Source organism: Trichomycterus rosablanca, chromosome 6 (assembly GCF_030014385.1).
Source record: "Trichomycterus rosablanca isolate fTriRos1 chromosome 6, fTriRos1.hap1, whole genome shotgun sequence".
NCBI classification, from domain to species: domain Eukaryota; kingdom Metazoa; phylum Chordata; class Actinopteri; order Siluriformes; family Trichomycteridae; genus Trichomycterus; species Trichomycterus rosablanca.
The window spans coordinates 13614985-13632407 of NC_085993.1; the positions used below are offsets into that span (position 1 = coordinate 13614985).

The window sequence follows — 17423 nt, forward strand, 5'->3', positions numbered from 1 at the left end:
ACACAAAATACAGTGTCTAAATTTAAAATCTATATCACCCATATAAAAAAGTAATCCCTCAACCTAATAACTGTTTATGTCACCCTTTGCAGTAACAACTGAGAATATGCTTTTGTTTATGAGTTGGCGAAAAGCATATTTTATATCAATTTAAATACTATATAAAATATTATGTTAGAAAGTATTTGTCTCTTACCAGATTTAATCTATTTTTGCTAATTTGTCACATTTAAATGTTCCAAACCTTCCAACTCATTTTAAATGCAAGATGAATACAAAAAGTGAACACTAAAGTATCTACAGTATCTAAATGATTTAATTTATTAAAGATTTATATGAAATCTATATCACCCATATAAAAAAGTAAACCCCCCCCCCCCCCCCCAACCTAATAACTGGTTATGTCACCCTTTGCAGTCACAACAGATAATGTGCTTTTATTTTGGGGTTAGCAAAAAGCATATTTTATATCAAATTAAAAAAACTATCCAAATATTGTGTGTGCTTTACAGCACTGTTAAAAAGTATTTGCCTCTCACTAGATTTCTTTTATTCATTTTTGCTAATTTGTCAAACTTAAATGTTACAAATATTCCAACTTATTTTAAATGCAGGATAAATACAAAAGAGTGAACAGAATAGTATCATTTAATCATTTGTCATAGTCTGCAATAAGTCATTTATATTGATCTGAAGAAAATTTGGCCCAATCTTTTATGCCTAATTTTTTTTTTTTTTTTAATTCAGCTACATGAAGGGTTTTTGAGCATGAGCTGAGGTGGTCTTATTTGTGTGGTTTGGATCATTGTCCTGCTACATAGTCCAACTGCACTTAAGCTTTAGGACATTCAGGATTTTCTGATAGAGACTACTATCAGAGACTACCACTACCATGTTTGATTGTTGGTATGATGTTCTTATGGTGGAATGCAGTGTTAGCTTTACACCAGATATAATGGAACCAATGTATTTCAAAAAGGTCCACCTTTGACTCATCAGTCTACAGAATATTATCCCAAATGTCTTGGGGATCAGTTAGATGTTCTGGCAAATGTGAGACAAGCCTTTTGTGTTTTCATCAGTGGTTTGTAACTTATAATTCTCTGATGGATGCAGTTTTTGCCCTGTGTCTTTCTTAATATGCAATTGTGTACATTTACCTTAACTGAAACAAGTTAGACCTGCAGTTCCATCGAGGTTTGTCTGGGTTCTTTTGTTACCTTTTAGATGAGTCAACGATAAATTCGTTATTGGTAGGCCAGCCACTCCTGTGAACGTTCACCACTGTTCCAAGTTTTCTTAATTTGTGGATAATGGCATTCTCTGTGAATTGACAAAGTTTCAAAACCTTAGCAATGGCATTGTAACCCTTAACAGACTAGTATATTTGAATTACCCTTTTTTACATCTGTATTTGAATCTCTTTAGACTGTGGAATCATGTTCTGCTTTTTAAAATCCTTCTGATTTGGGTGTTCCTGCATTGCACCAACCATTTACTGGTAGAACCAGACCCACTGCAAGCCTGGCCAGAATAAATCAGCTGATAAAAGTGAAATTAAATTGATTAATTATGTAGCAATTTCACATTATTTTGAGTATATATTAAGTGTAGATAATTCTGTGGCTTAAAATCCCATAATATAATACTAATAAGTGTGTATATTTTGCAGGTATTAAAACATTAATATTAGAATACCATGTTATTTAAAACATAGCATTAGACTATTAGACTATCTGTACTAATATCTGCTGTATTGAACCCATGCCAGTATTTTTTTCACTAGTTGAAAATGACTCTTTGCAAGCATGCAAGTTTGCAGGTGTGATGGTGCTTTATTTACACTATTATAGCCCTATATTTACATGGATGATTTATGTTGAATCAGTCAGTATCACACACATACAGTGCAAATAAGGCCAGTATCACCCCTGTTACTGATACTAAACCTCAGATAACTACATTGTAATTTAGGATACAGACTAACCTTTATAAGGACCTTTGTAACTTTGCCTGCAGTAAAAGCAGCCAAATGTTTTTATTATTTCTCCTTTACTGTTTCCGAGTGCTACATAAAATGCACAGCTGTAAAACTATAAACAACACATAAACTACTTTACTTTAGCCTAAGTGGAGACATTCAGGAGTTATTGTTTTATCATATAGCACTTGAGTTTTAATTTTGAAGATCACAGTTAGCTAACAAGAAACCCATCTAGTGCACAGACATCCACACAAAAGAACTGCATAATGCATAATGTTTATATAGTATTTATACTTTAGCGTAAGCCTTATACATAGCATTAGACTACAGTTTAGCATGATAAATAATTGGTTTCTATAGATCACCCTTCCCTTTTAGCTGTGAAGTTTCACTGCACAGGCCTTTTCTCTAGCCTAAATACAGCATTCAGAATTAATATGCTAATTGTACAGGTTAATTATACAAACACTTTCTTTACCTTTGTTTCCTTTTTTAGCTTTGTTTTTAGTAGAATATATACAGTTTCACAAAAACACTCTGTGCCTACGAAAATGCACAATACCATACTAAATTGTATGTTACAGTAAAATGATAATAAGATCGTGTATCTGGCATGTGGTTTGGAAAATAGGTTAGAAGAGTAGTTTCGCCTGCAAAAATGCACATTACCATACTTAGCTTTATCCCAGTATTCAACCTCCATGCAACATTGTATTTAAGCTTTGAATAAGTTGGTGCAAGTGTTACATGACATCCACTAATGATAACCTTGCAAATGTGGTACATTCAGGTTGGTCACAACATAACATTGTGTTTACTTCATAACAAGACATGATGAAAATATGATATATTTGTAGTTATGTTTCCTGTGGGACAGTGTCGACATTTGTGTTCTGAAACATTTCAAGAAGTTCTAATTTTCAATGAGCTAGAGAGAAACTTTATTTCTTGTCTGTTAGTGAAGACAACAGTTTGGTCACCTTTAATTAGCAAACGTTTCAAATGTCAAAATTAGCAGTTGTAACAACATCATGGCTACCTAGTTGTGTTTTTGTTGAGATATTAGCTATTGTTATAAATTAATCTAAGCTGGAAATAATAATTTGGTAGCATAGTGGATGAAAATATTATACATTTGTAGTTATGTTTTCTGTGGGACAGTGTCAACATTTGTGTTCTGAAACATTTCAAGAAGTTCTCATTTTTAATGAGCTAGAGAGAAACTTTAATTTTGTCTGTTAGTGAAGACAACAGTTAGGTCATCTTTACTTAAAATTAGCAGTTGTAACAACGTCATGACCACGTAGTTGTGTTTTTGTTGAGATATTAGCTATTGTAATAAATTAAGCTAAGCTGGTAATATTAATGATTTGGTAGCATGGTGGTTGAGACAAAGTACATGACAATCTAATATGTATGTAAATAGATTTTAGTGAATGAAACGTCCTTCTTTTTCGCTGGTTAGTTTTAAATAAAACAGATACTGCATACAGAGCTTCACTCCTAGCTTTAAGAAGTGACCGAAAGCAGACGCAAATATCCGCGTGCACTTCATAGATGCAACAAGCACGAGCGCTCACGGTAGGTTATATAACCCCGCCCACTCCTAATATGGCATTAAGGCGACATTCCAATGGGCGGGGCTAACGTCATTCAACTCCTCATGAATGAGCCTGGCTGACACAGTGTGGAAAAGTTCAGAACGCGTGTCGGAACTACCGGCTAACTAACTAACGACTAATGTTCAGAGAAACATAGGAAATATTTACAAGACATGGATTACCAACGTCTTCACAGTCACTTTTTCTTCTTTTATTTATTTACTAACTGCTTATTTATTTTACCTCAAGCCAAGGGACGTAAGTATCCATCCTGTTGAACTGTACTATGTTTTAAATACTTGTGTAGCCTAAAGAATCTTTTATTTGAGTTGTTTGAGTAGAAATTATATTTAACATTTTTTATTTGAAAGAGTTAAAAATATGAAACATCTTAAAAGTGGGTAATTAAGTTATATTTATCAATTGAAAAGTTGATATTTAACATTATATTGCTTGTAAAAGGCCCAGCCTATGTAACAAATGTGAAACTACACTTGAATTTCCTTGCTTCATGTCACATATATGAGCAAATATATATATATATATATATATATATATATATATATATATATATATATATATATATATATATATATATATATATATATATATATGTTTTTAAAGAAATGTTTTACATTTGTAATGTTAGTATGGTTTATTTCAATTTTATTTATTAATTTAAAAAGTTCCAGTGATAAAGTTGATTTAACATGTGTAAGCTTACTAACATGTGAATTTAGTTATACTACATGCTTTTGTTATTTTAATGACCAGTTTATTTATTATTTTAGCTTAAAGGTGCCACTGACATTTAACACATTATCCTTTAATAATATAATGTTGCTTTAAAGTTACATGTAAATGTATTTGTGTCACAAGTACTATGCTATTCTTTTAACAGATTCTAAAAAGTCACTAAAAGTACAGCAAATACCTTACACACCACAGTAATCTTATGTCTTATATCTGTTTCTAAATGTGACGTTTTTATTTTTTAGATATTTTGCTTGATATGAAGGCATCTGGGGGAGAGTTGGGCTGGCTGACACTACCAAATGAAGAAGGGGTGAGTAGGCTGCGTGTAAAACTGAATTCTTTTACATTTTCATGGTGTCGTATCAATGACTCAGTAATGTAGTCAGCTTGCCAGCTGTTCATATTAAGTGTGGTTTATACTGTAGGCATTTTGTTCTTGCTTTGTCTTTTTTTATTAACATGACATTAACATTAATAACATTTGAGCATTATGGACTATTTTTAAGATATTCTAAACTTGTTTAAGTAATATGGGTGTATATTCTTTGCCTTCTAATTTGGTTTAATTCATGTTTAAAGTTATATATATAAAGGTACATGCTTTGTGGTTTACATGCCTTACTTAATCCAGTGTAGAGGTTTAGGATTCAAAGGATACTGTTAACACTATTATATACAGTAAGAGAAAGTGAGACACCAAGGCCAGTGGCGTAGGGAGTGAGTGGCCAGTCCTCTATCTTTAGTCATGCTGTTTCCTTTCTGAGGGACTGGAGGAAATGGAGACGTGGTCAAAGGCGGCGAGTGAGTCGTTTTTACCTCTGCGAAGTACTGGGATTAGAAGAATATTCCATAGATTTTTTTGTCCCCCTAGGGCCCCAGAAGGGATATACCCTTCAAGTTTGTTCCCCTCAGGAGATTGTTGTATGGGTTTAAGGGCAAGTACGAGACATTTACACTCCTAAGGTGGGGGTTTAATTACTCCTTTGCAGACTAGTCCTGTCATTTTCCTGTTCAGATGTTGGAGGTCTTGCCTTGAAACTTTGAGCTCTTGAGCCACTGTGTCCACACAAGGCCTTTGAGGTCTGCATGCCAAGCATGATCTGGTGTTTAAGAAAAAGAGTCAGAAGGAGGGATGAAGGAAAGAGGAGTCTTAAACTAATGCATTATATCATTAGGGATTGCCGGTCCTCTCATGCACCTTTAGTGAGGCTTTGGGAATAGATTTGCCTAGACATGTAATTCCCACACCCACATTTCTCACAAATGATATGCAACCCTGTGAGAAACTGTAAAATCTATGAGTCAGTGAACTGATATAACACTTATTACTTCTATATTACATTATTATAAAATAGTAACAAGTCTTGGCCAGCTGGATGGTGTCAGCGTTTTTCTTTCCTACCCATCAGAACTGGTATTTAAGTACTAATTTTTTTTGCCTGTTTTGTGTTTTCTCTGTGTCTTTCCCAGTGGGAGATAGTCCAGACGGTGGTGAATGGCTCCCTTCTATACACATACAGTGTATGCAATGTAGCCAGTGATACAGAACAAGACAATTGGCTTCGTACTACCTTTATCCAGCGCCCTCTCGAGGCTTCACGCGTTTCTGTGGAACTACGTTTTGTCGTCCGCGACTGCAAAACTTTTGAAGAAACAACTCTTTCTTGTCGTGAAACGTTTGGCCTATACATATCTGAAACCAACACAGATGTTGGCACCAATTTCAGGAAGGGTCAGTTTCGCAAGATTGCAACAGTGGCTCCTGACGAGGTAACTGCAAACAAGGATGGTGGACGAGCATCTGTGAGGGTGAATGTGGAGGCCCGCAGCATCGGGCCCCTTTCCAAAAAAGGTTTCTACCTGGCTTTCCAAGACATCGGTGCATGCGTTGCTCTGCTGGGTGTGAGGGTGTTTTACACTACATGTCCATCCACAAGACGCAATCTGGCCACTTTTCCCGAGCAAGTGACTTCAACAGCCCTCACTGAGGTGGAGGGAACCTGTGTGAAGGACGCAGTTACTATCAGCCAGACGCCTCCTCGGATGTACTGCACTGCTGAGGGAGAGTGGGTTGTGCCTGTCGGACAGTGCCTATGCAGAGCTGGCTACCAGGCCGTAGGACAAAGTTGCCAAGGTAAGAGAGTTATGGTGCAGTGTTTATTCAATCAATGTGAAGTAGTGCTGCAACAATAGAATATAATAGAATAGAATAGAATAGAATAGAATGCCTTTATTTGTCATATATACATATACAGACTTACAGTACAACAAGATTCTTTTTTTTGCATATCTCAGCTTGTTTGGAAGCTGGGGTCAGAGCGCAGGGTCAGCCACTGTACGGCATCTTGGAGCAGTGAGGGTTAAGGGCCCAACAGTGGCTGCATAGCAGAGCTGTGATTCGAAACTCTCAACATTTCAGTCGATAGTCCAAAGCTTTACCCATTAGGCTACCACTGTCCACTATGACCCAGAATATTACCCAAAATGATAAAATTTGAGATGTACTTTAGTATTTCTCAACTCAGACTCCACCCACATTTACTTAGGAAACACATTTAATCAGGAAAATGAGCAGCAAACCTGTTTGTTGGGTTAGCATATGATTTAAAACCACCAACCACAAATGACTGGGAAATGGTCTCATCTCCAGTAGGACTAATTATACAAATTTAGGTGTTTATTAACGTTAGGATATGACTTGGCAATTAAAGAATTGTTAATTTTACAAAAAATGTATTGACTCCCTAGCAGCTGAGTGTTAAGAGAATTGGGTTTTTTTTCCATTTTGTGTTAGAAAACTTGTTAAAATTCTTGTTTTTGGTATTAACTCACAAACAAATACAATGGTTTAGTTAAAACCTAGGAGTTTCCTTTAAAAAAAATTTTCTTTTTAGCTGAGGCCACTGTAATTGGTAAGACTGGTATGATTCATCTAATTCTTTGTAGCACTCAAGTATCAAGTTTAAGCAATTGAAGACATTAGAAAACTTCTTTGTAAAGCAATAGCAGTCTTTGTCTCGATGGCTGAGGAACAACTGCAGGGCTTTGTGGGTGGGCTGCCAGTGTGTGTTTCTTTATAAGTGTGTGCGCTAAATTGCCTGAGTACATCGTGTGGTTTCCAAAAAGCTGTCTGACAAGTCGCCTGTGAGTGCATGGAAGACGGAGGAGATGACTTGAGTCTAAAGGAATGTCTGCCTTGTCCACACCCTTTCACCTGCTCGCATTTTATTTCCGATCTACATGTGTGCTTAGTGCTTTAGGAAGGAAGCTTAAAGATACCGGGTTACCACAGCGGAAGGCTGTGGGAAGATAGTAATGGCAAAACTGGTTTTTGTAGATTCCCTGAACAAGACAAAATGAATAGAATGAATCCTAAGCATGCATTGTGAGCATTTCTACCAACCAAATGTCAACAGGTAGAACTGTGCTAAATCCTTCTTCATTGCTACAGATTTAGTTTGGGGTAAAATGAATAATGTGGTTTAGTCACGCTTGTGTGTACATAATTAAACAATGTATTTGCAGTTGGGGGGGGTTCTTTCAGGCTTATCTTGTGCGCCAATTCTCATGTGATACAGAAACTGATATGATTCAGCGGACAGGCCTAGCATTACCTGAAGACTACCTTGTTTCAGTGTGTGTGTTTCCATGACTACACCTCACCACAAATTACAAGGAAGGCTTGGCACACCCATGCAACACTGAGTCAGTTATCGTCTAATTGAGGGCTTCAGCTCTCTGTACGCCTTTTGTAGTGGTGGGAAATATGGGTTTTGGCTCAGTGGTGTTGAAATGCAGGGTTTGTCATGCTTGGCCAGCTGTAACCTTAAACCGTATCAAAGATAAGGGAGGATTGTTAAGTGAAGCTTCTAAAGTCTTTGAACAGGAAAACTGTTTCATGTGTGTTTTATTCTGAGATGGGTATGTTAAGATTACACAGCCCACATAGCCCACTAGAAAATGTCAGTTCTACAAATTCCCTGTCTAATTGTCTCACTCATAGTATGAACACCCTTCAGGGCGAATGTGTATGGAAATTATAAAGAAGAACAAAGCTCAGGAAGGAATGTTCTGGAGACCTTGGCTTCTAGGCTTCCAACAGGCTGCACCTGAAGCGGACATGCTCTTCATCAAGAACTGGAAAGTTTTCGTGGAAAAGGGGAATTCTAAAGGGTTCTGACATTCCTCTGTTTCTAGGAGACCAACTCCAAATGTTTTGCCATCTTCAGAGGATGATTTCACTTAGAGGTCTTAGGGAGGAATGTTATTATTAGAGCGACGTCGTGTTATCTTTGAATGATGACACTGTCCAGGAACGTAAATGCAAGTCCAAACTTCACAGTGTACTTTTTTAAAACAATTTGGTCTCTCTGTCAAACTGAATGCTTTCAATTCATCACCCAGTGTTGAATTCATTTTGTCATTCACTTAACACTTTATGATAGCACTTCATGGTTTTACAACATTTGGCCTCTTGAATGCATGTAATCATTAATGTAATTGGTTAAATGCAACTCCTCTAGAGCAGAAGGCCTCGAGCTATTCAAAAGAAGTGCTTTAGCTTGAACAGCTATGGAGACAATCATGGTGCGGGTGACATTGTTCTCATTTGAGTTTTACGAGCGCCTCTTTGTGTGCGACTTCTGTTCTTCTAGGCTTATCGCCACCTGCCAGTCTTCATCAGACTTTACATTGATTGGTTTCCAAGCATATGCAGTAGGTGGTGAGTGATCAGTGGTGGAGCAAACTAAGTAGGGGAATTTTCGGGGGCTTGATTCGCCTGCCTAATGTTTCGTTTTATGAGGGATCAGACTGTACTAGGGCATCTGGTTTTTGTAGAAAAGCTATGATTTTATTGACTTGTGATGAAACATCTAGCACTCTTACTTTCTCATTATGATGATTAACATGGAAGTAATTAACTCTATACACAATGGCATCAATAGATTAGTAGAGATTAGTGTAATTAGTAATAGCCAAGCGTCTATTCCACATTATAAGTAATAGTGTGTGATTTTTTTTCTTTTTCGTTAGGGCCTTTATGTTGACCAGAAAGTTAAAAACAGCACATTTTTAATTTTAATTCTCATCAAGACCAGTAGTTTGTAATGTATGTGACATTTTCCAGACCTATTCCATTGAAGGGTTTGTTGTTTTAACTGCTGACTCTTCCGCCCACACAACTCTGACTAGTCCCTTTTGTATGTTATTTTACTCATAACAATATGAGAGCAAAGTCTTGTCTGGGCAGCCTTATCTGGTTAGCCAGATAATGGTCTTTTGGGGGTTTGAAAACAGTCATGTCTGTGCTCTTCCTACATAGCATTCACCATAGCTGGGAGTGCCCATACCAGTCCCTGTATTCATGAGTCACCACATTCAGCGTTTATTATGTCCATAAGATAAGGAAACCTGGCATTATGAGTGATCCTTGAACATATCAGTAGTTTTGTACAAACCAGAAAGATCCTAAACCCTCAAACTCTTACAAATCCCCCAGAATCATTGTAAACTGGTCAGGTTTTATTTTCATTGGGTTTGGCTTAAGTTTAGACTTTAGAACAGTTACGCACATTAGGGTAGATGAATGGAGTGGGAGTTTTCCGCTCACTCCTGAGTTCAAACAGAATGGAAAGGAAGGTTGCTTTTCTTATGCGAACATCTCTTCCACCCCCCACCGTCCATTCATCCACTCACACAAATACACAGCAAATACACAACCCCCCACAAAAATCCCCTCGAGAGAACTGCTGTCAGCAATCCCTAAGCACCAGTCCTATTCATACTCACATACACATGCACCACCTACTGCTCATTAAACTGAACCCCACTGCTTCTGGTTGAGACAGACGCTGAAAGACTGACCCCAGGAGATCACACAGTCATTCAGAAGTGCCCGTCTATAGAAACTTTTTGTGCAAGCCAATGATATTCTCATGGTCATTAAATGTACATATATCAGCAGCACTTTCTTCCTTGTACTGTCCATGTACTTTAAAGTTAGAACTTCCCCCCATATCCGTTTTGCTAATGATTGTTAGTATTGCTGCATTCCTCTTTTCTGGCCCTAGAATGTTCTCATCCTTCAACACAGGAAGGAAAGGAGGAGAGGATGGAGGCTATACAAGCTTGCAATTCCCGCATCCTGTTTTGTCCAACCAACATCCACAACCACCATAGCTCACCTGCAAAGCTCATAGCCTTTCTTTTGGCTTTCTTTTATTCCAAGCTTAAACTTTTCAGTTTTTTCTCATGCCTGCTACTGCTTGGCTTTTGTTGGAAGCTAAAACCGCGGTATGTCTGTCGTCCTACCGTGATAAGTATAAGCTATGAGGATTTGGGTCGTCGTTGATGGATTAATTCATCCTCTCTGTAGCTTAACTGGTGTGAATCCATTTGCATCTATTGTTCTTCTCTGATTGGGAGAGGGGATAACAGCAGCCTCCTGTGGTTCTATTACTTAAGAAGTTGTGAGCGTGGATGAGTTTGATAGAAGCTCAGATTGACAAAGGCTGGTGTGTACAATGTACTAGAAGGGTGCAAGTGTAGAGATAATAAATGTAATAATAATAAAAAGGACATTCACAATTGAGGGCATATAGAGGAGGTACAGTTGTGGTGTGGGAATATAATAATCACATGTCAACATTATGTATGATCTGATACAAATCCTCAGGAATGATTCTCAGGTGGAATTCTGTACCTTGTTCCTCAACCGTCTCTTTACTTTTTTAGCATGTGAAGAAGGTTTCTACAAGAACTCTGATTCCAACAAGCCCTGTCAAGCCTGTCCAGAAAACACCCAGAAATCAGGGACTGGTGCACTTAAATGTCCTTGTCTGGAAGGTTTCTACAGAGCACCTACGGATTCCAGCTCTGCTCCATGTTCTGGTAGGTCTATTTTTAGCTGTGGAGCTCACATTAACCCCTTTTACTTTGTGTTTTTATAACTAGACTCATTTTTCCATCATTGTTTACTCCATCAGGTCCACCTGGTCCCCCAGAAGACCTCACATCCAATCCCCTGCTCACTGTTGGGAGCGTACAACTGATGTGGAGACCGCCAGCTAACACGGGTGGGAGAAAGGATGTCACCTACAATGTGCTTTGCGAGCGCTGTAATGGTGCCCTGTGTGTGCCATGTGGAGGAAGAGTGCGCTTTGAGCCAACACCATCAGCACTGAGTGAACCCGAGGTTACTGTGAGCGAGCTGGAGCCTCATATCAATTACACATTCACAGTGGAAGCCCTGAACGGAGTGTCCCAGTTTAGCCGTCAGAAATCTGTCATTAGCATTACCACCGTGCTACATTTCACAGGTACAAACTTATTTTGAGAGACAATTTAAATGTTGTTTATGATAATAAGTGAACATATTGTAGCAATCAGAGTTGTTTTAAAATTAATTTCTACTTTACTCTTTCTTAATTACAGACCCTCCTAAAGTAACATCCATCAGAGCAGTGGATCGTACCGCTAGTAGTCTTTCTCTATCCTGGGCTGTGGATCTCAACTCACGGTCCCATCTTGCTCCACAGTATGAGCTTATGTACCGCATCAAGGTATGCAAATAAACCACAACCCACTTAAATCTGTTTCGTCTCTGTTTTCCAGAAGTTTTGCGTTTTTTGCTGCTTGTTTCACTGAGGTTTTATAAAAAAAATTTTCATAGGATGATCAGGAAGATCAAGATGTCACTACATACACCGTTCTTAGGCTGGAGAAGAACACGGTTCAGATCAAAGACCTCTTACCTGGCACTAAATATGTGTTTCGTGTCCAGACACTAACACCAGATGGTCATCCAAGCAGCCAGAGTGCAGAACATGAGTTTGAGACACTGCCATTAGGTAAGAGTGCATAATTCTATATGTGGTTGTTTTATTTACATTTATTCGAAAGTGATACTAAAGTAAAGAGTTTAATGTAACTGAAGGCTTGTTGTGTGTTTAATAGCTGAATCACAGACACAGGGCAGTTCTATGATTGTAATGGGAGCCATCGCTGGAGGTGGAGTCATGTTGCTGATCGTGGTGGTCATTTTATTCCTACACAAAAGGTTAGAGAAGCATTCATGGTCTCTCTCTCTCTGTCTGTCTCTCTTTCTCACCACTGTGTCCCTATCATACAGTATTTCCTTTTCAACAGACCCAGCCGCACCCTCTCTATTTTAGTTTAAATTCCTGCTTTGATCTTGTGAAAGTAATAGGCTTAATAGCTCTAACGTGCAAAAATAATCTTGACTTTCCCATTCTTTTTATCAGGAGACTGAATTCGCATGTCCGGCAGAGAACAGGCGGGGACTACTTCTCTTGCCCAGGTATGAAACAGCTATGGGATGTCCAAAAATACAAGCATTAATCTAAGGGTTAGGTGTCCACATACTTTTGCTTATATTGTGTAAGGGTGTACTATGTGACTTTTGCATTTAAAAAGACTTGCACATCTAATTAGATGAATTTGTCAAACAGTTAAAAACTATTTATAGCCCTAAATGTTATGTAATGCACCTTTTAAAACTTTAAACTTCATACTTCACATCCATGCTCCAGTATGTATATTGGCTACAGTGTAAAATCTATAAACATGCACTTTTTTCTTTCCACAGATAAACTGCAGCCTCTGAAGACTTATGTGGATCCACACACCTATGAGGACCCCTGCACTGCTGTCCTTAAGTTTGCCAGCGAAATTCATCCCAATCATATTACCAAGCAAAAAGTCATTGGAGCAGGTAAATTAAAAAATAACAATTTATGTCTTACCTCATATACTATGAACACTAGATTTATACATTTAACATTGTTAATTCATATTTTAGCATTGTATGTTTATTTGATGAAATTTTCCTCAAATTCTGGCAATTTCCCCTAAATTCTGGCCACTAATTCATCGTGGGGCCTTGGCCATCCTGCCCCTTTGACATAGCCAGTCATATCTATATGTAGACGCCTGATCGTCTGATAGCACGTCTACGGATTCAAACCCTGGATCCTCGTCTTAGTGGACTAGCGTATTTTACCTTGCCCCACCTGAGCGCATATGAGCGATACTATACCACCAATATTTAATCGATTACGTCTTGTTGACACCAACTTAAAGATATCACACTTTTTGATAAATGAAATGGATTTTATATGTACATGAATGGATTTCACATGTAGATGCTCCTCTTTGTCTCATAGGAGAGTTTGGTGAGGTGTACCGCGGTGTGCTGAAGCTGCCGGGACGCAGTGAGGTTGCTGTTGCGGTAAAAACACTAAAACCAGGCTACAGCGAAAAGCAGAGGCAGGAATTCCTGAGTGAGGCCAGCATCATGGGCCAGTTCTCCCACCAGAACATCATACGCCTGGAGGGGGTCGTCACAAAGTGTACGTGTCAACTCTATCACCACAGCTCTGAGCACCCACTCAGACGAATCATTGAGTATCATCATGCGTCATATTCCGGTGACTGTGTTGCCATGTTCTAATTCAATTCCTCTGTTGTTTATTTCAGTCAAACATGCCATGATTGTTACCGAGTATATGGAAAATGGAGCCCTGGATCAGTACTTGAGGGTAGGTCTTTAACCCTAAAGATAATGTTGCATGTTTTTTTTTTCTACACACTGTTTATCAAGTACACGTATTGCATATATTTATATTTATTTACTCTTTGATAACAGGACCATGATGAAGAGTTGTCCTCATACCAGTTAGTGGGCATGCTTAGTGGCATCGCAGCAGGAATGAAGTATCTCTCAGATATGAACTACGTGCACAGAGATCTCGCTGCCCGCAACATCTTGGTGAACAGCAACCTGGAGTGCAAAGTGTCAGACTTTGGCCTGTCTCGCGTCCTAGAGGACTATCCCGAGGGCACATACACTACCACTGTAAGTCTTTACTTCTGATCATGAGCTGAATTTGGATTAGTCACATGTAATAAAGGATGGTACATTTATCAAATATATTTTTCTGTTTCTTAGGGGGGAAAGATTCCTATTCGCTGGACAGCACCAGAGGCCATAGCTTACAGGAAGTTTACCTCAGGCAGTGACGTGTGGAGTTTTGGAATAGTCATGTGGGAGGTGATGGCATTTGGAGAGAGACCATACTGGGATATGAGCAATCATGAGGTACAGTATATTTTAGTCCACATGTTATAAACATTTTATTGGTAAAATGAAATCAAAAAGCATTACATAAACTAAGGAGAATGCTCAGCATTGGGCCATATTTGTTTTAATAGAGTTTGCTTACTGGTACATTGTCCAAGTAGTCCAAGAAGTAGGATTTTAAATGTGTCTTACTTCCATGGAACAAAATTTGAACCAGTGACCTGAGTAAAAATATCATACTACCAATGTTGATTAATAGGATGAGACAAAGAATATATAAAATGCTATTTTATAACAAAACAAACCATAACAGAAATGTTTGTCATAAAACTTTTACTAAGGAATTTTCATAAATAATAAAACATTATCTAGCTAAAAATGTAACCTGGTAAATTTATACATATATTGCAGGATGTGTACAGGGAAGTGTCAGTGTAATTTACAACCATTACTCACTGGGTGTGGGTTCATAGAGCAGGATATTGACCTTGCTTTCTTTATCTTTCTCAGGTGATGAAAGCTATACATGAAGGCTTCCGGCTGCCGGCACCAATGGACTGCCCGTCTGCTATCTACCAGCTGATGCTACAGTGCTGGATGCAGGAGCGTTCCAAACGCCCACGCTTCCTTGATATTGTCAATGTCCTGGACAAACTTTTGCACAATCCTGAATCTCTCACAGCCATCGCCAACATAGACTTACGGTAAACATCTAATACTTCTTTAGTTGCTTAACTAAAAATACAGGACAAAACATAGGAAAGGTGTATAGTGATCTGATTTTAATTTTGGCATGTTTGATGGATGGAAAATGGAAATATGTGGGGTGTTTCTTTATGACTCACTCTCACCAGTGGATTTTGTATAGCACTACAATGTGTATTAATCAAGCTGATGACATGTTCGTTTCCTCAGAGTGTCCATTCGCCTGCCTAGCACAAGTGGAAATGACGGAGGCCCATTCAGATCTGTTGATGAATGGTTGGAGTCTATCAAGATGGGCCAGTATGAAGAAGCTTTTTCCCATGCTGGAATCACCACCATAGAGCAGGTGCTGCACTTGAAAACTGAGTAAGTAAACATACACACAACATCAGTGATACAATCAACAAATGAATGTAATACGTTACCCTCTGCATGCCAAACTTTCCATGCTCATTTTTATCTCTTGTTTTATTGCAGCGATATCAGAAAGATTGGGGTGAGGTTGCCAGGTCACCAGAAAAGAATGTCCTACAGCATTTTGGGACTGCAGGAGCCCACTGTGGGTCAGATGGGTGTGTTTGCAGTGTGACGTCCAGATTCAGCTCTGGAGCTGCAAACTGATAATATGCACAGCCGAGCTGGCCTTAAACCTGAACTTTACTTGCACGTGGATGGTTGACAGATAAGAAGAATATAAGACACAAATTGCTCATTGAACTGGACCTCAGTGACCAAGTGGACCAACTGAATACTTCAAAAATAATGACTGAAAAGAGACTGGTTATTTGTACTGATATTTTTACTCTCTATGTGCACATGTGCATTTTGTGACTGTATGTGATTTTCTGACAGACCTGCTTTTTGTCCTTATTTCAAATGTTGGCCAGTAATAGATTACAGGTTCACTAGAGCATGTTATCCCAAATGTTCTGCAAAACCAATAAGTAAATCTATTTTAAGAGTATATTTTAAATTTAGGATTGTGAATAGTCCAGGTGTTGGAAGATAGTTAGGAAATGCTTGAATAATTCATGCAATGCAATGTCTTCTGATTTCCAGAAAATCAGGTTGTACACTAATAAGAGGCAGTATGTTTACAGACATTTTTAGCTCTTTTTTTTCATTATTTAATATTTATTGTGTTTTTTTTTAATTTATTGTCTGTTTATAGATAACTGGCTATGTACAAAAAATGCATATGTTGTGTATATGTTTAGTAATAAAATATGTTTTGTGATAAAATATACCTGATATACTGTAGGTGGCCTATGACCAGTAACATAAATTGAATACTAGAGAATAAGGACAACCTTATATTGATGCATGCTTAATAATTCAGGTACACAATTCCACAAAGTTCATCAGTTCATCTGGACACAAAGGTGGTGTGGAGATACACGACTTCTTCAGTCTAAGCTGGTGGTAAATACCCCACCCCAAAATCAGTTACAAAATGACAATAAATAAATGCAATATTAAATAACAGTAAGTAGAATGTAGCTTATAAATACTATACATTTATTGAAACAAGACCTCATCTGTGATGAAAGGTAAAATGGATTAGAAATTGCAGCTTGAAAATTAAATGTAGCTTAATTGCAATTACAAAAGTAAGATTTCTTGCTTGGTGGGCTACCTATATTGATAAATATCACATAGAAACTACATTAATTATATGGTACATACTGTATATATACTGTACAACACAGACACAATGTCAGTGATAGATTCTCACCAGTGAGTTACAAGACATGTTCATTAGGTGAATTGCATTTTACACAAAAAATGACTGAAAAAAACAAAAGAATTAACACATACAATATGTATAAAAACATGGTAATTTAATACATTTATTTTTTAAATTACTACACTGGGCATAATGATCTGTCACACTGAGGCAGAATTTATTCACAAGGCATAATACACTTACATAGGGAAAGAAAACAGCTCAGAAAATAGCTCAGTGGTTAAGTTACTGGACTAGTAATAGGGGGAGGTTGTTGTTCAAGCCCCACATCTGCCAGGTTGCCATTGTTGGGTCCCTGAGCAAGGCCTTTAACCCTCATCTGCTTGGACTGTATATGGTCACAATTTTAAGAAGCTTTGGATACAAGTGTCTGGTAAATGCCATAAATGTACATGTTGACACCACAAAGGTGTCTTTTGAAACTATTTAATAATATTAATATTTTAAGTACTATTTAGTATGTTGTGGACCTCGCCTTAGGCATTCTGTTCAAGATAAGTCACTGCATTGCACCCAGTGATTTCGGAC

The 17423-nt window shown here is 37.9% G+C and overlaps 1 protein-coding gene across 1 annotated transcript; it reads left to right on the top strand.

The window, feature by feature from the left end:
* Nucleotides 1-3758: 3758 nt before the first annotated feature.
* epha2a (eph receptor A2 a) lies at nucleotides 3759-16381 on the top strand. Its single transcript, XM_062997450.1, has 17 exons — nucleotides 3759-3843; nucleotides 4584-4651; nucleotides 5812-6475; nucleotides 11077-11232; nucleotides 11328-11660; nucleotides 11776-11903; nucleotides 12014-12191; nucleotides 12298-12400; nucleotides 12606-12661; nucleotides 12950-13075; nucleotides 13527-13712; nucleotides 13840-13901; nucleotides 14009-14218; nucleotides 14312-14461; nucleotides 14954-15147; nucleotides 15359-15514; nucleotides 15626-16381. Exons 1-17 carry the CDS (start codon nucleotides 3759-3761, stop codon nucleotides 15735-15737), a joined length of 2967 nt encoding a protein of 988 aa, XP_062853520.1. The 3' UTR covers nucleotides 15738-16381.
* Nucleotides 16382-17423: the final 1042 nt, after the last annotated feature.